The sequence below is a fragment of the Perissodus microlepis genome, chromosome 16 (assembly GCF_051167445.1).
Source record: "Perissodus microlepis isolate ML-2025 ecotype Zambia chromosome 16, ASM5116744v1, whole genome shotgun sequence".
In the NCBI taxonomy this organism is placed as follows: domain Eukaryota; kingdom Metazoa; phylum Chordata; class Actinopteri; order Cichliformes; family Cichlidae; genus Perissodus; species Perissodus microlepis.
Window position 1 is genome coordinate 28,030,025 of NC_140476.1, and position 24,515 is coordinate 28,054,539.

The following is a 24,515-nucleotide window of genomic DNA, read 5'->3' on the forward strand; positions in this document are numbered from 1 at the left end:
CAAGCCCGTTGTCCCTGCAGTTACACAGCGGAGATACCTGTCTGCAGTGAGAGTGCTTTCAAGCCGTTTTCTTGTTAGAAACGCTATATTTTAAACTATATGTGCGAATAAGTGATGCAGGTGCATTAGGCGTTTGAGCGACGGTCTCGATAGGTGTTTTTTATATATATCAGTCACTTTACGCCGTAGAATGATTGGGAAACTCATCCTTCTAATACACCTGCTCTGACGATCCACGTTGTTCACAAGCCAGAGTTAGAGGGCCAATGAAAGAGCACGGCGCACGCATCGTCTCTTCTCACTTTGCCTAATTAGTGGAATCACTTGTCAATCAACTTCTGCCAACCAATTGGCACTCTTGGATCACTAAGGTCCAAAAAACCAGAATCGTTCGGAGAGAGAAGCAGTGATGAGGAGCCTGACATTTTTGACATTAACTGTGTATGCACATTAAATAATTTCAAATAACATATGTTTGTGGGAACTTCTCATCAGTAAGGCTTTAGTTTGTAGAAATGGCGTTGTTGTTGATTTAACCATGCCGTTAAATTTCAAGTGCTGCTGCTTGTCTTCAGTATTGTAATATTTGCTCGATGGCTTTAGTATCTTGACTAGAGATGCATTCACACTTTGGGGATTAAATGAAAAGATCATTAACAGGGAAAAATTATAAATAGAAGTATTTATAATTTGTCACCGTTTGGATGCTTTTTAATTGTTCATCAGTTTATGCCTTTGGATCTCTCCCTTCCAGCTCCAAGAATTAAGACAGAGTCAAGGAAGAGAACTGGGGATGTGATAAAGATACCAGGTAATTCATTTTGTTTGTGAATTCTTCTACCAATCACCTCTCTCGCTCTCGCTCTCTCTCGAGTTGTCTTAAAAATATGTTAAACTAACTACTAAACCAACTTTACTTATGCTATTTTCCACCTATAGATTCTTATATAAAACAAATTGTTTTGAGGAAAACAGGTTGCCATTTTAAAGCAGTGTTAGCTGTAGTCCATGACCATGTCTTTGTGAGCTGATAGTAATTCACTTATTGTTATTATTTATCACTTATTAATATAACTTAACTGTTATATTAAGTTGTAAGTATAAGGAGTTCTGTTTTGTTTCCAACATGATCTGGCAGTGTAAGTTGTGCGCAGCTTCCTTCACCTCCAGAATACAGTTATTTAGACACTACAGGCTGCAGCACAGCCACTATTCCCGAATCAGCCCTCTTCCATGCCTCTACACTGATTGCATTTGTACATTTCAGACACTTAATGCACTGAGTACTCATTTGTCAAGATATCATACAGCTAATACAGGTAATGGACATGAAAATGCCACTCTGCTCCGACTTCTTCCATTGCTTGTTGGCAGTGTAGTACCAGAGGGTGATAAGGTATGGGCAGTTTTGATGGAGCTGAAAGAGGTGGTAGAGTTAGCATTGTGCCCATCATTTACTGATGAAACCTTAGACTATTTTGTGTACAAAATCAGTGATCATAGACAGGCACTGCTAGAGGTTTTCCCTGAGGTTAGGCTCCGTCCTAAACATCACTACGTGGAGCATTATCCTGCTCTAGTTAAGTGCTTTGGGCCCCTGCTGCACGTTTGGACCATGCGGTTTGAGGCCAAGCACCGCTTTTTCAAAAGAGTGGTGCGTGACACTCAAAACTTCAAAAATATTTTGAAGACAATGGCAGTCAGACACCAACACATGATGGCATATCATCTTGCTGCGCCATCATTTTTCAAGCCAAAAACTCAGGCATCCAGGGTTGACTCTGTTCTGGTTTCAGCTCTACCAGAGGTTGCTCAAGCACACATTAGAGAACAAACAACTAGTGACACAATCTACAAGACATCAAAGGTGACCATTGATGGCACAGACTATGTCTGTGGAATGTTTCTGTCTGTAGGAGTCAGTGGTGGACTGTCTAAATTTAGCAAAATAAAACAGATCTACCTTGTGAATCACAATGTATCTTTTCTGTGTTGTGACTATGAGTCCTGGTATGTTGAACATCTGCGGTCCTATGAGCTGTCAACTGCTGACACAAGCCTGTCAATCCACCTGCAGTCTGATCTCAACGATACAGTCCCTCTCTCGGCATACAAGATAGACGACTCGCTGCTGCTGACCCCCAAGCGGTTCCTTCAAGTGAGACAGAACTGAGTTCAGGTAATAATGAATGGTTCTTTTATTTATCAGTTATTGTGTTTGTATTCACTCTCTGTATAATTGAGCAATTAATATATTCTATATCGTACCTTTTAACATCCTGATTTTGTCTTTTCATTAGTACAATGGCAGCTGCACCTCCCCAACAACCAATGCTTATTCGTGTTGTTGAGACAGACCGGGCTAGAAAATTAAAACTCAGCTCATGACCAGCCTCTGTTGATGCACTGATCAAGATTATAAAAGAACAGCTAGAAATCGACCTTGACTTCAGTTTGCTTTATGAAGATCCAGACTTTGACGGGAAACTTACTTCCCTTGCAGACATTGAGGAATTGCCAGAAAAAGCTGTTGTGCACATCTCACTTTCAGAAGACTCCAGCTCTATTGCATCTACTGATCTACTGTCAGATGTGTCATCTCCAGAACGTCTCAGTAGGTGGCCTCAAGGTCCTTTTCCAGTTCCCACATTTGCATTTGATGTTGAACTGAAACTTCAACATGGAAATGCCGAATATGAGAGGAGCAACAGACACCTTAAGCTGACTAGAGACCTCAAGCACGGCATTTTAGAAAAGCTTGCATCTACTATGTATAGTTTTAAGGGTTACCCAAGTGATAAAGAGATTGCAAAAGCTGCTGAGGCTCTTGTAGCCAAACATCCCTGCTTGAAGGAAGCAGGATCTGAGACTGGCTGGAATGGATGGAAAAATAGCATCAAGTTTAAGATGGGCAATTATAGGACCAAGATGAGACGGGCTGGATGTCAGGAGGTCACTGTTAATGCTGGAAAAAGAAGTAGAAGTAATCCTGATAATGAACCTTCACATTCCAACATTAAAAGACCCAAGCGAGCAGAAGTCAACTTCCTACCAAACTTTCCCCAAGGAAAGGATCCTTCAAGCCTTGACCAGTTGAGGCAAGCAATTGTTGAAGAAGTCAAGAAGGCTGAGAAGAACCTGCCCCTCATTAGAAAGTTGATGGAGACCACATTTCCCCTGCGCAGACAAACCATAGTGATGTCCTGCCCACCAGTGAAGGAGCTCTTGGACCTCTGGCCTGCTCTAAAAATGGAGTCTGAGGTAATATGGATCAGCTCTCTTTAAAATGAAAATTGTAATTCTTACTCATGTGGCAGCTTTTTGCTGCTTTATAAAGGTGTGTGAGATTCTTCAAATTGAACTGTATTGTCCTTCTGCTGTAGTTGTATGCAGAGTTTCAGCGGATTACAAATCAGAACCTGCCCAATACATTCTACGCTGAACTTGACCGCCATCTTCCTCGACTGATGACCTTATTCAGACAGAAGGCATCAAAAACTGGGAAGACAGCAGATGCCCTGGCTGAAATTCTGAGAATTCACGATGAACAGGTAATAATAGATTGTTACACATTTCATAGGTTGAACCAGTGGAACATTGGACAGGTTCAATGATTTAAATGAGCTTTTTGAATTTTGCTATTAGTCCACTTTGTGTTTGCTATTTGTCTGACTGTATTAAAGATGTGAACAGGTTATTTGTGGACATATGTTCTGATTTGACTGTTGTTGTTGTTGTTCAGTAAACTCACCAGTATATACAATTCTGTTTTTATCTGGCAATAGGAAATCCATGATATCCACACCAAGCGCACTACCGTTCTCCACGCCCTTCCTGTCTATCTGCGTGAGGATGTCTCTGGATTTTTCAGAACCTGCACTGTGAGTGTCCTTAAGTATCTAACAGATACTATTGTGTATATAAACAGTGCATCAAAGTAGAAACATGTATTTTGATGCACCGTTTGGACTTACCTTTGTTTAGTCTACCCATACGGTTTCCATGTATTGTCTTTTCTGTCTCCTCACTACGAATGAACTGAATTGGTGTTTTGTTGAAAGTCATAAGATGTTTAGTAAAACATTTTCCTGTGTATTTCCTTTAGCTTAGTTTCAGTCTATTTCACACCACTTGATTCTCTGGTGAATTAGCTGATTTATGTGTGCAGAACATGGATCTTCTGTTTTTCACCTCTTACAGTGAGACCCAGGTCTCCCTTGTAAAAGAGGTATTGGATCTCAACGGGAGTTGGTAAAATGAGAAATTATATGTCGTCTGTTGTATTTCTTGGGTTAGATTGTGATTAGTATCTCTTTTTCATTCATTCAGGACGAATCTGATGAGTTGGAGCTTGATGGTGTTGAAGTGGCCCTCTTCACTGTCATCAGTGACCATGACACGACAAGTCCAGTTCACTACCAACCTGTGAAAATCTCTGTCGTCATTGAAAGTGATGCCGTGGTCAGTCTCCCCAGATTTGGTGAAGCCTTCCTGGTAATGTTTGGACTGATCTATGCACTTCACCTCAGCTACCCCAAAGCCCTGACCAACACTTTAGAATTTACTCAAAAGATTTTACTTGGTCTAGAAAGTGGTAAACTGTCACCCAGGTTGCAGACCCTCAAGAATGACTTGGTTATGTAGGAACTCATCTGAAAGAAGGATGCAGGGTGAAGCATTATAAAAGGCTAGTTCAAAGTTCTCTCCTTTTATCTAAATAATGCCTCAAAACGTTATTGCATTACTCTACAGGTGTTCAGCCAATAGGTCCAAACTATACAACGTGCCTTTGTTCTCATTAACATAATGCAAAGCAACACTAATGTTTTGTATGTTTTAATGTTTTTCGTAATACTATTTCTAAAACATTGTGGGCTGCGCAAGATGACCTAAATTTCACTGTTTGATACTGGTTAATGTAAAACAAATAGCATTGTAATTCACTCAAATTGCTGCCCTGTTGCCTTATTCAGATATTAGCCAGAGAGCCAAAAGCACATTTTGATATTATTTATTATTATTTGGCATTATTTTTTATTACTCTGACAGTTTTCCTGACTAAACAATTTTTGGTCTACTTATTTTAATTTATAAATGTTTTTGTTAATTATTTTTAATTTATTTAATTTTTTTTTAAAAAATGTATTTAATTTCAACATAATGTGCTAAAAGGGAGCAGGCAAGATACTGTTCAATGGCAGATGTTTATGACTTTTGCATATTAAGTTACCGATACTCAGTGTAATTGAGGCAATCAATTGCCTCAAAAATTTTAAGTTTTGGGTCACATGTTTTTAAGTGTCAAGTAGTCAACATATTTGACTAACGTGTACTTAAAATAATGACAACACAAACTAATAAACATTTGAGTTTTGTTAACATAAAAATGTTGTGGTTGTGTACTTATTTTTTATAAGTTCTGTTGACTTATTCCTTTGAATTTGTAAACTTGAAACTTTAAGTCATATTAACTGCAAATATTTGAGTTGACCATTCTCAAAAGATACAAGTACCATGTAATCCAAACTTTTATGTTCTGGAAAAATTTGACTTTTGAGTTGATCAACTTTAAAAAATTGAGGCAATCGATTGCCTCAATTTTTTTGAGTTCTGGTAACTTATTCGGGTTTACAGTGTACGCATACACACAGACGGTACTCTTTGTTCACATGTATGCCTGTGTAAGACGTCATATATTAATGAACTTATGCATATTCATGTAACCACAATAAAGAGCAATGCTACGAGGGAGCAGACGAGAGCAACTGGGGTTCGAGCGTCAGGAACAGCGCTCGTCACAGTTCTCTCTCTCGTGCACGAGTAACACAAAGAGCTCTGGTGATTTGCGTCGTGCTTTTGCCATTGCAGTAGAATTGTCTCGTTCCAGCGGTGGGTCTGTGCTAGACAGACCCATCAGTCCATGCCTGACCCCACACATTTCTGTCATATGGTCTGCCTGTCACTAACTTGGCGATTTGTGACAGATCATATGCCTTTATTATTCAATGTTGGTTTTATACATGCTGCAGTTAAAACTCGTGCTGGTGCTCAGCGCTGTCGGATTATTAACCCCTCTACTGCCACGCAGTTTTCTGCTGCTTTTAATCAGCTATGTGGCCCTTCTGACTTTGTCTCCTCTGACACAGAAGAGCTTAATTCCTGGTTTTATTCTTGGTGTCAAACCGTCTTGGACTCTGTGGCTCCTTTAAAAACCAGGCAGCCTAAGGCCAAACCTGAGTCTTCGTTTAATGAGAGTACTCGTGCTGTTAAGAGGGAATGTCATCGAGCAGAACGGAGATGGATAAAGGATAAAGACTGCTGGCATCACTACCAGAACACTGTTAAACAGGCAAAAAGGGAATATTTTGCAAATATTATTTCTTCCAACTGTCATAACCCACGTGTGTTATTTAGGACCATTGACACTGTTCTTAATACTCCATTAAATGTCTGTTTGGAAGTTTCTCCTGATATTTGCAGTAATCTTACCTTATTTTATTGAAAAGGTTGTCACCACCAGGGCTCTTATCACAGCTCCTGACTCTGACCCCTCTGTCTCTGTCCCTTGCACTGCTGTTTTTGCTCAGTTTTATCACGTGAAGCTCTCCACTTTAGAGGATGTGGTTCGTCACGCAGGTTCCTCTCGGGATTCTTTCCCTTCACAATTTTTTAAAGAAATTTTTCCTAGTATAGGGCAATATGTTCTTGACATTATTAACAGCAGTCTGTCTTCTGGTGTGGTTCCTGCAAATTTCAAACATGCAGTAGTGCTCTTAAGAAACCTGGCCATGATCACACAGTTTTAGCTAATTATAGGCCTATTTCCAAGCTGCATTTACTTTAGGTTTTAGAGAAAATAGTTTTTAGTCAACTGAAATATTTTCTAGATGATAATGGCATCCTTGAGGTTTTTCAATCGGGGTTTTAAAACCCTTCATAGCACAGAATCTGCATTATTAAGGGTTTTTAATGACATCCTTTTGGCATGTTGTTCTGGTCTTGCTTGACTAACTACTGCCTTTGACACAGTAGACCACAATATTCAAATTTCTTGACTAAATGATGTAGTGGGTATTGGTGGCACTGCACTTAACTGGTTTAGGTCTTATTTGGCAGACAGAACTTTCTCTGTCAGCCTTCTCAGTTACGAATCATCTTCTGCTTCTCTGTCATGCATTTTAGGGCCACTGTTGTTTTTACTGTATTTATTGCCTCTGGGTTCCATCCTTAGAAGACATGGGATTTTCATTGTTATACTGATAACTGCCAAATTTATTTGCCACTAAAGCGGAAGGATGGCATCTCCATAAAACCTCTCTTGACATGTCTAGATGACATTAAAGCTTGGTTGGCTCTAAACTTTTTAAATATTAATGAATAGAAAACAGAACTGTTGGTGTTTGGACCCAGTGGTCCCTCTGAGTCCTGTTCTGTTGTTTGGGACCCCCGGAAGTTTATTTTAAACCTGTTGTTGCTGACCTTGGTTTTAGGTTGGACAGTGATTTTTAATTGGGCAGCCAAATCAGAGCAGTGGTGAATTCCAGTTTTTATCATTTAACGTGACTGGCGAGAGTTAAATCTTTTCTTTCTAGGCAGCACCTTGAACAGTGATCCATGCTTTTATTTCTTCCCACCTGGACTTGTCATGAATCGCTGTGTGGCAGGCAGGAATTGAACCCTAAATGCAAGCTCTTAGACGCAAGGGATGAACTCAAAACCACAGCTTTATTTGCTGGCCGGCAACAGCGGCGGCGTGGAAACAGTTCAGGCGGCCGACCGTGCGGACGGCAACGGCGGCGGCGTGGAAACAGATCAGGCGGCCGACCGTGCGGACGGCAACGGCGGCGGCGACGACAGAGCAGTTCAGGGGGCTGGCCGTGCGGAAGGCAGAGGCGGCAGCGAAGGAGACGATAGAGCTGGTCCAGGGGCCGGCCGTGCGAAAGGCAGCGGAAGGCAGCGGCGAAGGAGACGATAGAGCCGGCCCAGAAAGTGGCCGACGCCGCCGAGGTGCTGGACGTACCTTGGACGGTGGCGTAACAACCGCTGGACCAGGTGTGGCTGACGCAGAGGCTGGACCAGGCGAGGCTGACGCAGAGATAGGACCAGACGTGGATGAGGACACAGGGGCTGAACTTGACGGCAGCATGACGGCTGCGGATGCTGCAGGCAGTGATGCTGCTGCAGACGAGGATGAAGGCTCGGAGGCTGGACCAGACGAGGATGAAGGCTCGGAGGCTGGACAAGACGAGGATGAAGCTACTGATGGCTGGGCGGGCTCCTCAGACCCCCCAGCGGAAGCTGCAGACAACGGTGATGGCTGGACGGGCTCCACGGACCCTCCGGCGGAGGCAGGTGGCTGAACGGGGCCCTCGGACCCTCCGGCGGAGACAGGTGGCTGAACGGGGCCCTCGGACCCTCCAGCGGAGGCAGGTGGCTGAACGGGCCCCTCGGACTCGCCAGCGGAGACAGGTGGCTGAACGGGTGGCTGAACGGGCTCTCCAGAACCCCCAGCAGATGAGGCAGGTGGCGGCGTGGGAGCCGCGGAGTGCTGGATGGGCTCATCCGGGTATCCAGCAGGAGCTGATGTACAGCCAAAGGATATTGGGACCCCTGGCTGCATGTTAAGCTGACCAGAAGACTGAACTGCTACAGGGGACTGAACTGAAGACGACTGAGCTAATGGTTCAGGTGCCATAGGTGACGGGGCTAACGGCTGCGTTACAGGGGGCAGAGCAGGAGACTGAGCTACAGACTGCAAAAGAGGTAGTGAAGATGGTTGTGGCGAAAGTGAAACCGGTAGTTGAGTGGATGACAGAGCTAAGGGCGACTGAACAGGAGACACTAGAGACTGAACTGGGGACAGCTGAGCTGCAGGAAACTGGACTGGGGACTGCAGTGACGGTTGTGGGGAGAGTGGAGTTGGTGGTTGAGTAGATGACTGAGCTAAGGGCGACTGAGGAGGAAACTGAGTGGCAGACTGAACTGAGGGAGACCGAAGTGCTACGGGGAACTGAACTGGTGGCAGCTGAGCTGCAGGAGACTGAACTAGTGGCGGCGCAGGAGACAGAGGTCGGAGCTGAATAGGCAAATGAGTGATGGACTGAACAGGCAAATGAGCTATGGATTGCACAAGAGGCCGAACTAAGGGTTGAACCGAGCACTGATTAGCAGACTGGGCTAATGGCAATGTAGGAGGCTGAATAGCAGACTGAGTTAATGGCTGGAGTGATAGCTGAGGTGAAAATGGAGCTAGTGGCGGAGTAAACGACTGTGCTAGCGGGGACACAGGAGACGCAGCTAGCGGGGACACAGGAGACGGAGACTGAGCTTGTGGCTGGGCAGCTAAATGAGCTTGTGGCTGGGCAGCTAAGTGAGCTTGTGGCTGGGCAGCTAAGTGAGCTTCTGGCTGGGCAGCTAGCGGAGCTTCTGGCTGGGCAGCTGATGCAAAAAATATAGCCCCAGAATAAATAGTCCCATGGCCCGAAGAAACAGAAAAAGTGTCCTTTTCACTCACCACAGCCGGCTGTTTTGACATCCCGGGGTCCGGCTGTGGGGTGACACGCCGGTGGCGCGGCCGCCGCTTCCTCCTCGGTGATGGCTCCAATGGGCCGGGCAACTCCAAGTCCGGCGGGCTGGGCAGCACATCTTTCTCCGAGTTGGGTAGGTGAGCGGTAGCAACAGAGGGATGCAGATGAAGCTCATTAAGGAAAAACTCTGTATGAGTGGGTGAAGTGAGTCCAAAAGCCAGGGGAGACCAGAAACCAGTCGCTGTAGCCGGACCTTCAAAGTAAAACAGGAATTATGACACAGAGACGCAAACTTGACACGGTGGAGACAGCAACTAAGAAACACAGAGACATAAACCATAAGGCAGAGGACTCTAAGAACCGAAAGACACAGACTTACACAGAACAGAACATGAAGGGCAAGGGATCGAAACTAGAAACCATAGAATAACTCACACAAGTACAATAATACAAAAATCACAAAGAACTAAACATGCTGGGTCAGGAGACTCAGGACCCTGACAGGACTACTGTAACTCAGTTTATGTTGGGGTCGGTCAGTTGTTGCTCTCATGTCTGCAGCTGGTTCAAAATGCTGCTGCACGACTCCTAACCGGAGCTCGTAAAATAGAGCATATAACCCCTGTGCTGGCCTTTCTGTACTGGCTGCCTGTGTCTTTTAGAGTTCATTTTAAAAATCTCATGTTTTTTTTTAAAAATGCTTTAACAATCTTGCCCCGCCTTACCTCTCTGAGCTTCTTCATCCCCACACACCCTGTCGGTCTCACAGGTCAGCTGTTCATAGAGGTACTGAGATCCAGGAGGAAGCTCAGAGGGGACAGGGCCATTTCTAGCGTGGGTCCTAAATCATGGAATAATTTGCCCTTACACATTAGAGAGGCCACTCCACTGTCCACTTTTAAATCACGTCTTAAAACCCACTTTTATTCTTTGGCTTTTAACCTCAGTGAGACTTAGTTTCTCGTCTCTGAGTTCTGGTTGTTTTAAAGTGCTTTATAAAAAAAGGTGATGATTATGAATATGATGTTTGATTTTTGGAATTCAATTATGAGGCAAAAGGGCAGAACTACTAAAACACTACAGGTTAAAGCTTTCTGTAGCAAATCTCTTGTCTTTACATTCACTCCTTCTGTTAAAATTTTGCGCAGGCATGCTAATAAAAACTACAATTTAAATACAAACATGTATTCTTTTTTTACTTCCAGACACAAGAAATGTTTCTTGAGCCCTCCATTGGGCTATCTGTGGCTTTTCATCAGACTCGCAGACCATGGTGTTGGTTTTTGTGATATTTTCCTCACTGCCAGTTTTCAAAAATGGCGGTATTGATGTTTGTGAAGGAGATGCTCTCATGACTCATCGAGTGACGCCACAGATTAACTAATTTGTCCGGATCTGTGGCTGCAGAAAGTGTGAGGTGGTGAGAGGACCCAAATGAAGGAGAATAGGAACTACTTAGCAAAAAGCAAACTGTTTATTTAGGCTGAACATGAAGGTACAAAAACAAACAAAAACAAATAACCTAAACTGAGAAAATACTAAGGGACATGGAACCTGAGAGACACAAAAACTGATGAGAAGAGACTCGGACAAGGGTCAAGGGGAGACTGAGAAAATGTATACGCAAGGGGAAGAATAGACAAGTGGAGAAAGCTGGGAAACACAGCAGGAACAAATAAGACATAATGAGAGACAAGGATTATCAAAATAAAACAAGTAACACGAACATGTGAACTTCACACTAGGACAGGGATAAGGAAACACTGGTGACATGAAAATGGAGACAAGACACTGAGGAAAAGTTAGAAAGGGAAACACTGAAGGAAACTAAATATCCTAAAATAAACCTGAATCAACATCTTCTGTCAACCTATTTAAAGGTGCAATCGGCCATCCGACGGTGCTGGATCACTGAGTGTTACTCGGTAGCACAGTCATCAAACGGGTTTTGTGTAACGGTTTACTCTTACCTACTCATCTTATTGTGTTTTTGCCTCCATGAATTGGAAGGAGGAATTGGAGGAAGCACTGTGTGGAAGTCGTGTACAGAGCTGTTGTTGTTTGTTCCACTGTAAATAAATTCACTGTCTCATCTCAAAAGTAGATCTGCGCTCGAGTCCGTTCCTTCCATCCACCTCCTCTCTCTGGCTCAGAGAAAAAGCTCCGCGCCAACGGCAGTATACACTTTTATGAGTCAAAGAAACTGAATGCTAACATGATTGGTCAAAAGAGTTGAGAGTGGCCTTAGGCCTGATACCAGCTCACGTTTCTTCTTCTGCAGCTCTCTAGGCATCTCTTTATTTGGAGACACCATTTTGCAGGCAACACTATTGTTACCATGACCACCTCTTGTCCGCTGGTCTTACAATGTGCAAGTTAAGACGAATAAAACACACACACACAAATATGCGATGCCAATCGTGAGGCATTAGCCCTAAAGAAAAGAAACATTTGATATGTTTCTCATGTTCTATTGTGAGTAAAATATGGGTTTATGAGAGGCAAATTATTACATTGTGTTTTTATTTCCATTTTACACAATGTCTCCAGTTTTTGTAATTGGGATTGTACTTTTCAAGATTGTTTTTCAACATACATCTGTTTGATCTATAACTCACAGAGAACAATAATATGTAACAAAAGATGAAGATGCAGGGCCTTAAGCAACAGTTATAAAGTGTTACTACTTATTCCATCTGTGTCGCACTTGTAGCATATTGCAAATAAGAATCAGTAATAAAGTAAAAAATAAAAAATATAAAAAGTTAAAAAACAATTATCTGAAAATGGATCAGGTTACACCTGTGTAACCAGTTACACATCAGGTTAGGTGGAGCTGATACATTTATGTTAAGATAATTCCATACATTTTTTTTTTTTAAATGCTTCATTAAAACTTTTAGTTTGGAACTTACCAAAACTCTCCAGCTCCGAAACTGTAGGCATTACATCCTATTTACATAAGTATTGTACTCATCACAACAACATACAACTTAAAAAAATGAAAAAGAATTGTGTGGAAAACAGCAGTGAAAAAATGGCTACATCAATGTGATTTATTTAATATAATAATTTAATATGTATTCTTTGGTAAGGCAGATTATGTCATGGTCCTGGGTCGGTGACCCAGCGCTTTGAGTTTATGATTATTATTTTCTAGTTTATTCTGATTTTGTATTAGTTCTTTGGGTTTGGTTGTCGTGTTTATTTTCCCTACCTGTGTCTCCCTCTGTGCTCTGTACGGGTCCCTGAGTTTTGTGTTGTAAAACAGTCTGTGTGTTTCCTGTTTTACTTTGTAGGTCTGTGTCTCGTTATGCCCATTAGTTCCAGCTGTGTCCCCTCCTGTGTGCCATTTCCTGATTACCTGGTGTGTGTATTTATAGTTTGTGTCTGCCTGTGCTTCTTGTGGCGTCGTCTGTGTTTCTCTGTGTATCTGCCATGTATTTAATGTTATTCCGTGTTTCTCCGCGTCTCTCTGCTCCTCGCTCCATGTCCTCCTTTTGTATTAGCTTTTCCAGTTTAGGTTTATGTTCAGTTCTGCCCACACCTTGGTTATTGTGCACTGTAAATAAAACCCACTTGCACCTCCGCCACTGTCTGCTTTTGGATCCTCCTTCCTCACCTCCACACTACTGCCGCCCCAGCCGTGACAGTACGATGCCACCACAAGATGGATCCAGCAGCTTTGTCTGGGGAGAGTGACCTCGCATGCATCCAACGCCTGATGGACTGGGTAACCCACACCACCAACGCAAGGGTGAAAGTGGTGGGGTTAAAAGCCATCGAGGCAATCCTGGAAGGAAATCCCTACCTCTGCCAGCTCAAGGGAGTTTCGGACTTAATTTGCAACCTGCATAAAGCCCGGGGGGTGGTGCAAGCTCGGGAATCCACAGACTTTGTCCAGCAGCAGCGGACTACGGCCGCCCCGGAACAGTCACGTAAGCTTCTCCTGCCGGAGGTTTTGCCCGGCCCGTCGGAGCTGTCCGCAGGGAGGAAGCGACGATCGCGCCGCCAGCGCGTCACCCCACAGCCAGATATTAGGACTTCAGAACTGCCGGCTGTAGTGAGTGAGAAGGACCGTTTTTCTGTTTTGGACTGTGGGACAGTTTATTCAGGGGCTTTGTTTGGTGCAGCAGATAACAAGGAGAACTGTTTGTTGCCTGCCCATTCTCCTGCTCGTTTAGCTGCCCAGCCACAAGCTCGTTTAGCTGCCCAGCCACAAGCTCGTTTAGCTGCCCAGCCACAAGCTCGTTTAGCTGCCCAGCCACAAGCTCGTTTAGCTGCCCAGCCACAAGCTCGTTTAGCTGCCCAGCCACAAGCTTGTTTAGCTGTCCAGCAGCATTCAGCTCGGTCTCCGGTATCCCTGCTAGCCCAGTCATCTATGCCATCTCCGTCTTCACCGACTCCCTCTGTACGGGAGGCTGCGTCTGTGCCTCCCATTTTGGACTCTTTTTCTAGTACGTATTTTTTGCAGAGAGACAAACACGTTAAAAATGTAATCGTTCCTCAACAGCTGGCTAGTTTAGAGACTGTTACTTGCTCCAGGGCCTCACCAGAGGTTAAATTACAGCCCTCAGCTGACTCTGGACCCCTGGAGGCTAAGACCCCAGCTGAGGACTGCACCCGGCTTTCGCTGCCTGAGCAGGGTCGGTGCTCCGCGCAGCTGCAGTCTGTTCTGTGTTTGCCAGAGGTCCCCGCACCTGCTGGTTCTGTTCTATGCCTGCCAGAGGTCTTCACACCTGCTGGTTCTGTTCTGCACCTGCCAGAGGTCTCTGCACCTGCTGGTTCTGTTCTGTGTCTGCCAGAGGTCCCCGCACCTGCTGGTTCTGTTCTGTGTCTGCCAGAGGTCCCCGCACCTGCTGGTTCTGTTCTCTGCCTGCCAGAGGTCCTCGCACCTGCTGGGTCTGTCCTGTGTGTTCCAGGGGCCCCTGTGCCCACTGGGCCTGTGACTGCCCCTGCTGGAGGGCCCGAGGAGCCCGTCCAGCCTCCTGCTTCGTCAGCTGGAGGGTCCGAGGAGCCCTGCCGCCTGCAGCCGCAGCTTCACCCACGCCGCCTGCAGCCGCAGCTTCACCCACGCCGCCTGCAGCCGCAGCTTCACCCACGCCGCCTGCAGCCGCAGCTTCATCCACGCCGCCTGCAGCCGCAGCAGCCTCCGAGCCTTCATCCACGCCGCCTGCAGCAGCCTCTGAGCCTTCATCCACGCCGCCTGCAGCAGCCTCTGAGCCTTCATCCACGCCGCCTGCAGCAGCCTCCGAGCCTTCACAATTGGCAAGGCTGCAGAAGCTTTAGTTAGAAAACATCCCTGTCTGAAAGAGAGGAATTCTGACACTGGGTGGGAAGGGTGGAAGAATAGCCTTAGACATAAAATGGGAAACCAAAGAAAGAAGTTGGCTAAATGGATGTTGCTGTGAATGCTGGAAAGCGCAGCAGAACAAACCCAGATGGAGCTTCACCAAGGGCCAATATTAAAAGACCTAGGAGAGGTGAGGTCAACTTCCTTCCTTCTTATCCTTCTGGAGAAACAAGGGAGTCTCAGAAGACTTGAGATGGTAGAGGAGTTCAAGAAGACCTCAGCAGAAAGAGACATCCCTCTCATTCATCAGCATATGATGCGCACTTTTGCACTCCGGTGTGAAGAGATTGTCACAACTTCTCCTCCTGTATCAGAGCTCAAGGACAGATGGCCAGCACTCTTTCATGAGACACAGGTAAGTACAACTACGTATATAACATTTACTGCTCATATAGTATGCTGTGTTTTGCTTATAATATTTTTGGAATTCTCCTCAGCTCTATTTTGAATTTCATCGGATCACCAATCAGAATCTGCCACATGTGTTTTATGCTGCACTGGATGATTATGCTCCTCAGCTGATTGGACTTTACAAAAAGAGGAAAACTGGACGGGTCGGTGAAAGGATGGAGCAGCTTTTGTTGGCATATGGAAAACAGGTATTTAAAAATACTAATTATTATTCTGCTTGCTTGGCAGTTGCCATTGTTATGTTTATATATATTTATTTATTTATTTATTTTTTAGGACAAAACCGACATCTATGCAACTAGAACAGCAGCTCTGGCCGGCCTACCAATGTACCTCAAGGAGGATTCTTCAGAGATTTTCAAAACATGCAAGGTACTTGGGTATTACAATAATTTGCACATTGGAATTTAAAAAAGGTTGAAAGGAGTCATCTGGACTTGGGTTGAAAGTTGAAGACGTGAAGTTGAATGACTTATAAACTTCTTTCATCCTTCATTTGACTACTTGGATGAATGAAAAATGAACCTTCACTGTCAACTTAAAACATGTTATGATATATAGAATTTGAAAAACTGAAGAAAGGTGCCTGACCATTTGTATTTATGCTTTTAACAGAGATATTACAGATGAATAATTGTGCACTCTGTATTATATCTTGGGATGAAATTGAGTTCTATGAAGCCACAATTGCTCTGGTTGCTGATATCGATGAAGAGGAGGTGCCTGGAGGAGTTCCTTTCTCACCACGCCAAGTGTTCATAGTTCTTGAAGATCAGGTTGTTATGACTCATCACTCATGGACTGATGCACTGGTGTGTTTGTTTGGGCTAATCTATGCTCTGCATCTGAGCTATCCTGAGAAGTGTACTGGCTTTTTTGAGTTCATTCAAGTAGTGTTGCTGAAGCTAGACGATGAGAGAAAGCAACTAAAACCAAAATTGCAGACACTAAAAAATGAGCTTGTGTAGATGATGTTTGTTTTTCACTGATCAGTATATTCGTGCTTTTTCAGTTATCTGTGAATGCCTTCAATAGTTTTATTTTTTCAGGGTAATTAGCTTTCTAAAAGGCAATGTGGAGAAAGCTAAGAATAAGGAGACAATCCATATTTGACGTTTTGTTTGTGATTGAAAAAAATCTTCACATGGTGTGTAATCTTAAGCTTATTTCTAAGAATATATTTTAGTTACATGGAAATCTTTTGGGAGATAACTGATAATTAGTCAATATGTACAGTATACTTTCAAGTTTTATTTTTAATTGTGTGATGAGTGCCAGTTCACTTGATTCGAGGTCTGGGCAAAACTGTTGAGAAGCCACAAATACCTTTGAGAATATTTTTTGTTAGTGACATCCTTAGTTCAGCTGTTTCTATAGTTGCATTGCTGTAGTGCATGTGATTTCATTATTATATTAAATGTTGCTTAAAATTGTGATTGTTATGGCTCTAATTGCCTCTAGACTATTGTTTTTTATGATGTACACCTATGTATCAGGTCTACATTATTAAATTTGTGTTTTGTACATTTAATCGATTTTCAAAATGCTACAAAAAACATTCAAAATTCCCTAAAAGCACAAGTTTTAAAATGCCTAATTATTTGTTATTTGATAATGGCTTTAGCAGTCATAGTTTATGACTGAAAGTATGGTTGTATTCATTCTGTATTTTCTCTGCAGTTAAAGTTAATAAAAACTGAATGGAAAGAATAATAGCTTGGTTTTGTGTTAATAGTACTTGAACCATCTGGTGCAATCGGTTTCCCCAATTAGATTAAGTTGTTTAAATACAACTATTTAAGTCAATTTAACTTAATTTGAATATGAGCATGTAACACTTTAAGTTTGAATAAATACAGCATCTTAGTACAACAAATTTAATGGTTTAAGTTAAAACATACTAAATACAATGAGTAAATAAACATAATGCATTTGAGTTACATTATCATATTTGCTTTGGGTTCTTGGGACTCTAATAAAGTATTTAAATAACCCAAAACTGTTTACGTTATAAAACTTGAATCAATTGGTGCAATCGGTTTCCCCAAATCATTTGAGTTAACTTAACTTGTCAGGTTTTACAGTGTATTAAAGCAACCACTCCAAATACAATAATTAATCTTGACCTTACACACTGAAGAGAGTAAACTGCATTATTACAAAATATTCCTTGTGCAAGCTTGTGCATTACAAATATCCAACTTATCATAAGTTTTTTTTTTTATATATTTATAGTCTAAATGAAAAGTGTTGTTATTTTTATGGCTTTTTTCATCTGTCTTCTTATGTTTTAGGAGTGATGCTAGTCAAAGAGTCATAAACACTTACCTTGGGCCAATGTGATGTGGATGACAGTAAAAAGAGAATTACTGTGGAGAGCTTGTGCTTTTAGTGCTTCTAGTGTGATTCCCAGCAGTGGGAAGTAATAAAGTACAAATTAAGTTCTTTACTTGAGCATTCTTTTTTGGACAATTAATCTGTATTTTCTACAGGATTATTACTTTTGATTTGAGACATGTGACGGAAGTTTTTATTTCCCAGCTCTAAACACCTTCAAACATCAAAGCAATTTGAGCTTAAACAGTAACACATGAAAGGCAGTCCTATTAGTCACCAGAGGTTATCGTAAAGAAATGAAAGAGGCAAAGTAATATCATTTATGCATTACTTACAGTGACTTGGTCAGAGGTAATGTGGGCTGATGTTTATTGGTACAACACCTGAACTAGTGCAGATGTCCGTGAGCTGTGGTTGCGGTGCATCGTTCTATCAGTTCAACAAATCTCAGCAAATACACAAACTATTTGTGTTCAGTTAGTGCCTGGTCTAAGAGACAATTCTTCTTAGGGAATATGAAGATCTGACTCCTGTCAAGCAAGCTGAATGTTCACCTGCTCTTGTGCAGGCAGGAATGGGAGTTTACTTTGATGAACACAGCGGGCAGACCCCCGAAAGACAGCAAGTGTAGTGGTACGGGCCAGGTACAAAGAGTAACACAGAGATGGGGAAATGAGTGACATTTGTGGTCTCCATTATCACTGACACCACTGGTGGCATTTCAATGATACTGGAGACGACAAAACTAAGTGCAGTCAATAATAAACCTGCACAGATTACTAAGAAGCTGGAGTAGACCTTCCCCTCGCTCCTCCAGCTGCCATCCACTGACCCTATAAAAGTATCCTGTTGTGAGCCAAGTACTTCTGCTTTAGCATCTACTATCTTGTGAAAAACTCCAAGTATACCACAGACTTCTGCAGCTCAATCCAAAATAAGCACATTTCTTCTAAAAGAAATGACCACAGCCAAATAAATAAGTGTTGATAAGGAGCTGGCTAAGACGATAGATAGTGACATTTAAACATTTCGACTGTGAGTACAAAACATTTCAAACTTTTGTCAAGGCCTTAAACCCTGTGTATATTCTCTCCAGCAGTAGAAAATGCATGAAAACAAGATTTTTTATGGAAATACCGAATAAAAAAATGAAGTTAATACTGAATGTATAACCATTTGGAAGCTGTAAGAGCCAGTTCTTAAGGGAGCTGAGCCAAAAGAACCAAATCTTTAACAGAAGCTGGATTTCCTATTATTATTTGCTTCACTTGTGGGGCAAATGCTGCAAGGTAAGTGAGCAGAGCAATTCTGTAGTAGTATATAAACGTATATAAACGAAAAATTTGCAGCATTGAACATTGGACAGCACCAGACTGTGACACGGTTCACGCCTACTGGCTGAAAAAGCTGACTGCACTCCACAAGCATCTGGCAGCACACATGAACCAGCTTCTAGTTGATTAGAGACACCCAGAATGGCTAACCGAAGGCCGGACAGTCCTGATCCTCAAGGATCTCCAGAAGGGACCGGTCCAATCCAAATACCAACCAATAGCCTGCCTCAGTACCACATGGAAAGTCCTGTCAGGCATCATAAACGCTAAGATGACTAGGCACATGCCTCAATACATGAGTGGGGCACAGAAAGGAATTGGCAAGAATACCAGAGGTGCAAAACACTAGCTACTGGTAGACCAAGCAATCACCCGAGACTGCAAGACTAGGTTGACCAACCTGTGCACTGCGTGGATTGATTACAAGAAGGCCTATGACTCGATGTCCCACACCTGGGTTCTGGAATGCCTGGAACTATACAAGATCAACAGGTCCCTAATCATGATGATGTGGCGTACAACACTAGAGGCCAACTTCAAGCCAATAGCACAAGTCACTATCAAGTGCAGGATCTACCAAGGAGATGCGCTGTCCACACTGCTTTTCTGCATAGGCCTGAACCCCCTCAGTGAAATCATTAACAAAACTGGTTACGAAAACCGACTACAGAATGGAGCAGTTGACAGGTGCCTCCTCTGCATGGATGACATCAAGCTGTATGCCAAGATTGAACGAGACATCAATTCACTGATTCACACCACCAGGATGTACAGCAATGAAATTGGAATATAGTTCAGATTGGAGAAGTGTAGTCGGATGATAACGAGAGAGGTAAGGTGAGACAAACCAGCACATAACAGCAGGGTGCAAGATGCTATCAAGTAGGGCATACATGGCATGCTATCACCAAGTGGCTGGCATAGCATAAAGAAATACCTTTGTTAAATATGGCGTGGAGGTGGTGGAGAATGACCGAGCTAAGATCCTGTGGGATTTCCAGATACAGACAGAAAAAATGGTGGTGGCTAACGAACCGGACATAGTGCTGGTAGACAAACAGAAGAAGACAGCTGTAGTGATAGATGTAGCGGTTCCGAATGTTTAAAGCTGTTCTGCAGCAATGGCAGTTGATCAAGCCTTGAAAGCTGGTGCTATGAATTTTTACAGGTGTTCCAACTTTTTTCTGGATTGCTTACAACTAATGCTGTCAGCGTTAATCTCATTAAAATGACTTTAACGGCATAGCCGCATTATCTCCGTTAGCAAGTTAGCGCAGATCGCCCCATGTGTGGGGCTAATTTATGGATTCATATATAAAACAGTAGTCCCAACTGCCAAAAAGTAGGGTTTTCTCTGAAATGCTAAAAGTCATGCCATAGTAATGGTATTATAACAAAGTGTAAGTGATTACAAATGACAGCAACTGTCAAGAAAACTGCATAGAGTTTAATAGAATGGGTTTCCATGACCCAGCAGGTGCATCCAAGCATCATCAGGCTCAATTCAAAGAATCAGACGCAGTAGTGTAGTACCTTGTGTGCTTTTTCTGTTGCTGCTGCATAGTACTTCTAACATTACACAAGTTAATGTCACGCTATTCATAAATCACTGACTTTGCCCACTTTCTAAAGCACGGACTTTGGCCACTTTCTTGAGTAGGTCTACCTACAAGATAATGGTGAAAAGTCTTTGCTTAAAATAAGCCTCATTATTGTCTTTTCTGGGTTATTACCTGAAAACTGTGCACAGATAATATTGTATGACATTATATGACCAATGATGATCAAGATTGACTTGATTAATTAAACTTTCAGTACATGTTTTAAACTTAGCAACTAATTATGGTGGAAAATGAAGGAAACATTCTCTGGTCTTAAGACCCAAAGGTATACTGCATGTTTATTGTGATATAATATATTAGATCAGTTTCACGGGTCATAATAATGGGAGAACCTGCTCATTGTAGCGACTGAGTCATAATTAGCTGTTTAGAGACTGGCTGTAGTCCAGCCACTCCTATGAGGCTTGGCTTGTTGTCTTACACAGTGGAGGTGGCACAGATGAAAACTCACTAATGATACTCATTAAAGAATCCTTATATCACCTGTGGACTCTCAGTTTACTTTCTGTACCATCATACAGATGCAATTGCAACACACAATTGGAAAATATTTTTTTCTCATTCTTCTAAGGCACACATGGTCTCTCACACACACACATATTACGTTGCCAAATGACCTTCTTGACTTCCTAAATGATACAGCTTTACAGCAGAGGTTAAGAGTGCATAAGTGCATCTTCAATTTTGGCTTTGATATTTTGAAGACAATTTCTTAATTGCTGAAATTTCTGAATGTCTGCAAGAATGACTTATGGGAAATTCAAAAGAATTTTTCATTCAAAAAAAACCACACCTTTCTTAAGTACTGTAAACGTGTAGCTCAGGGGTAGGCAACCTTTTTGATGACGAGTGCCATCTAAAATTTCCTCAAAGGTCAAAGTGCCATATCAACCGTTGCATTAACAAGAAATTTATTTACAACAATAACAATGACAATAACAATTGCATTAGCAATATGTAACAGCATATCAACAGTTACACACCATAGAATAACTTTATAGAACTATATTTGCTGACAGATGTTGGCAAAGTGCAGATCAGCTATTTTCAAAAAACACTTTTTATACATAACAAAAACACCATAACAGCAAAGGAACTATACAACAGAAAATGCAAATCCTGTTTATGGTCTCCTCACAACAGTGAAAAGAAAAAAATAAACTGGGCTAATATGACATTTGTTAATACAGGGATATGCATGTTAATGTGATCCCTGTCCCTGCTTTGTATTTGCCAGTTGTGTTATCTGGGGATCACATTTTGTAACTTTAAGGAGCACACAGGTCTCTGAGTGTCCAGCAGTCAGACGGCAACGGGAGGTGCTAAGGACAATTTGCTCACACAGATAGGTAGAGCCAAATACTGTCAATAGGGCCTGTGCAATGTTCTTAAGACACAGATAGGTAGAGCCAAATACTGTCAATAGGGCCTGTGCAATGTTCTTAAGACAGTTAAACTTGTCTGGTAGTGATGTCCAGCAAGTGAAGATGCAAGCTCCATGATCACGCGCAGCTGTGGATTCTAGCTGTGTTCGTAGTTCTCCAAACTTTGTCACCCACACAGTCGAGCTTTTCAGTTCAATCAGCTGCATTTCCATGTCATCTGTGTCCAACCATTTAAAAAGAGACAAATCCAGCTGCTCATTAAAGCTTTCTGGCTTGATAAGAAAAGAAAACACAGGTCCATACACCTGAAAGTCCAGAAAACGCGTTCTGAATTCTTTCTCGAGTCTTTGGACGTACCCGTGTATTTCTGTGGTGCTGATGCTGCGCTGAGCGGACAGCTCCCTGAGGCGTTTGAAGTAGCAGAACGTGGAAGTTTCAACATCGCTGGAAAAAAGTTTTTGAACAAAAGCTTCCCACGTGTCACGCATGTCTAAAACAGTTTGTCCAGATCCCTGCAGTTTGAGATTAAGCTTGTTGAGGTGTCCCATTATATCAGTGAGAAAGAAAAGTTTTTCAACCCACTTCTTGTCTTCGAGTTCGGGATGGCTTTGCCCCTTTTCTGCCAGGAATTTTTTTACCACATCAAAACAATCCACAAATCATTCCAGAACCTTTCTACAGCTAAGCCATCTGACAGCACAGTGGAGCGGGATGTCTTTGCATGAGCTATCCATCTCCTCGAGCAGAGACTGGAATTGGCGGTGAGTCAAAGGAGATCGCTTAACTATAAAGTTCACGACTTTTGCCACTGTGGCCATGACGTCATGAAGATCTGAATTTGACATCTTGGAACACAGGTTTTCTTGGTGTATTATACAGTGTAGTTTCATGATGGGATGGCCAACTTGTTCCTCAATTAAGGTAACAGCGCCCCTGTGTTTCCCAACCATAGCTGGTGCACCATCAGTTGTCACAGCAAAAATCTTTGTAATGTCAATGCCTCGCTCATCAAAACACTCCTTAAAAACTTTGGCAATATACTCACCTCGCGTTGTTTCAGGCATCGGGGTTAAATAGAAGAGTTCCTCTTGTACTGCCACATCACAGTATCTTACCATAACAGCCAAATGTGGACCGTCATTGATATCAACGCTTTCGTCCAAAGCTATACTAAACACCTGGGCTTCTTTCAAACCAGCTGTTTGTTGGGCTCTGACATTGTCACCCATTTCCTGGATGCGTCGTTCCACAGTTCTGGCTGATGCAGGTATGTCTTGTATCCTTGCTTTAATTGCATCTTTCTTTGGAAGCCCATTAAATAACACTTCTGAGCTTGAGAGAAAAGCCTCCTTAACAAATTTTCCGTCTGTAAACGGCTTTCCATGTTTAGCAATACAGTGTGCAATACGATAACTTGCTTCAGTTCCATGATGTTTTGCAGCTGTAAAAAAAAAAAGAGTACTTGCTTGCTTCTCATATCTTGACACAGACGTGTAATTGATTCAACTTTCTCTGCCTCATCCTTGAAGGTTTTTTGATGTTTCGTCTCAAAATGTCGTTTAACACTGGAAGTCCAGCAAACAACACTCTCGAGGCAAAGGGCACATACAGCACGATCTTTCTGTTGCACAAAACCCCAGTCTTCTGTCCAAATTGGCATAAAAGACCGGGGATCATCTTTTTTTGCTCGCTTCGAGGCCATAACTCACAGGACTGGCTAGCTAGCTACATTCCTCTCGTCTGTGTAATTTTTAGCCAGTTACAAGTAAAACAAGGAGGTGGGGCTATTAGCTTAGATACTGTCATTAAGACGCGCTGTCATTAGCTGTATTGTCATTAGCTCTGTGTGAGCTAATTTGTGATGTGTATTGGTGGCCCAGCCGTAGATATTTATTTTTAAATACACCTTCTCAGATTATTTTACTGCATGCTGTGCCATCACTTAACCCTTCGCGTGCCAGCTGTGGCACGCATGCCCAGGGTTGCCGGCCCCTGGTGTAGCTGAAGGAAGTCATCTAGCAATTGGTCATGTGGTCAGCTGTAGACTAGTACATGTAAACAAGCCACAATGTGAGTGTGTGTTATCGATCCACTACAAATACTACTACCACATTTCATGCTGAGAGACAGCAAATGGGTGGATAAATGAAAGGCTTTGAAATGCGCTTTACAATTCCACTATTCATTCACTCACACACTGGTGGAGGCAAGCTACAGTTGTAGCCACAGCTGCCCTGGGGCAGACTGACAGAAGCAAGGCTGCCATATCGCGCCATCGGCCCCTCTGGCCAACAGGTGAAGTCTTGCCCAAGGACACAACAACCAAGACAGACAGAGCTGGGGATTGAACCGGCAACCTTCCAGTTACAAAATGAGCTTCCCAACCCCCTGAACCATGGTCGCCCATAACTCACCCAAGTGACAAGAAGTCACTTGGATGAGTGCCAAAACGTTTCTCCCACTGAAAACGCTACCTCTAGAATAATGGAATCAACTTTTGGAGATGTACTGAATGATTGAGAATGCAACAACATGCTTTCCATTTA

At 42.8% G+C, this 24,515-nt stretch overlaps 2 protein-coding genes and 1 pseudogene across 2 annotated transcripts; 2 read left to right on the forward strand and 1 right to left on the reverse strand.

The window, feature by feature from the left end:
- The first annotated feature begins 1,693 nt into the window (after positions 1–1,693).
- Positions 1,694–4,644, forward strand: LOC146371107 (sterile alpha motif domain-containing protein 3-like). The gene is made up of 5 exons (XM_084955044.1): positions 1,694–2,158; positions 2,416–3,261; positions 3,384–3,551; positions 3,786–3,881; positions 4,330–4,644. The coding sequence occupies exons 1-5, from the start codon at positions 1,694–1,696 to the stop codon at positions 4,642–4,644; spliced, it is 1,890 nt and encodes a 629-aa protein (XP_084811170.1).
- A 3,067-nt stretch (positions 4,645–7,711) lies between these two features.
- On the reverse strand, positions 7,712–9,979 carry LOC146371108 (uncharacterized; annotated as a pseudogene).
- Positions 9,980–14,802: 4,823 nt separating this feature from the next.
- On the forward strand, positions 14,803–16,768 carry LOC146371109 (uncharacterized). Its single transcript, XM_084908561.1, has 4 exons — positions 14,803–15,235; positions 15,318–15,479; positions 15,568–15,662; positions 15,950–16,768. Exons 1-4 carry the CDS (start codon positions 14,939–14,941, stop codon positions 16,257–16,259), a joined length of 864 nt encoding a protein of 287 aa, XP_084764687.1. The 5' UTR covers positions 14,803–14,938; the 3' UTR covers positions 16,260–16,768.
- The last annotated feature ends 7,747 nt before the right edge of the window (positions 16,769–24,515 follow it).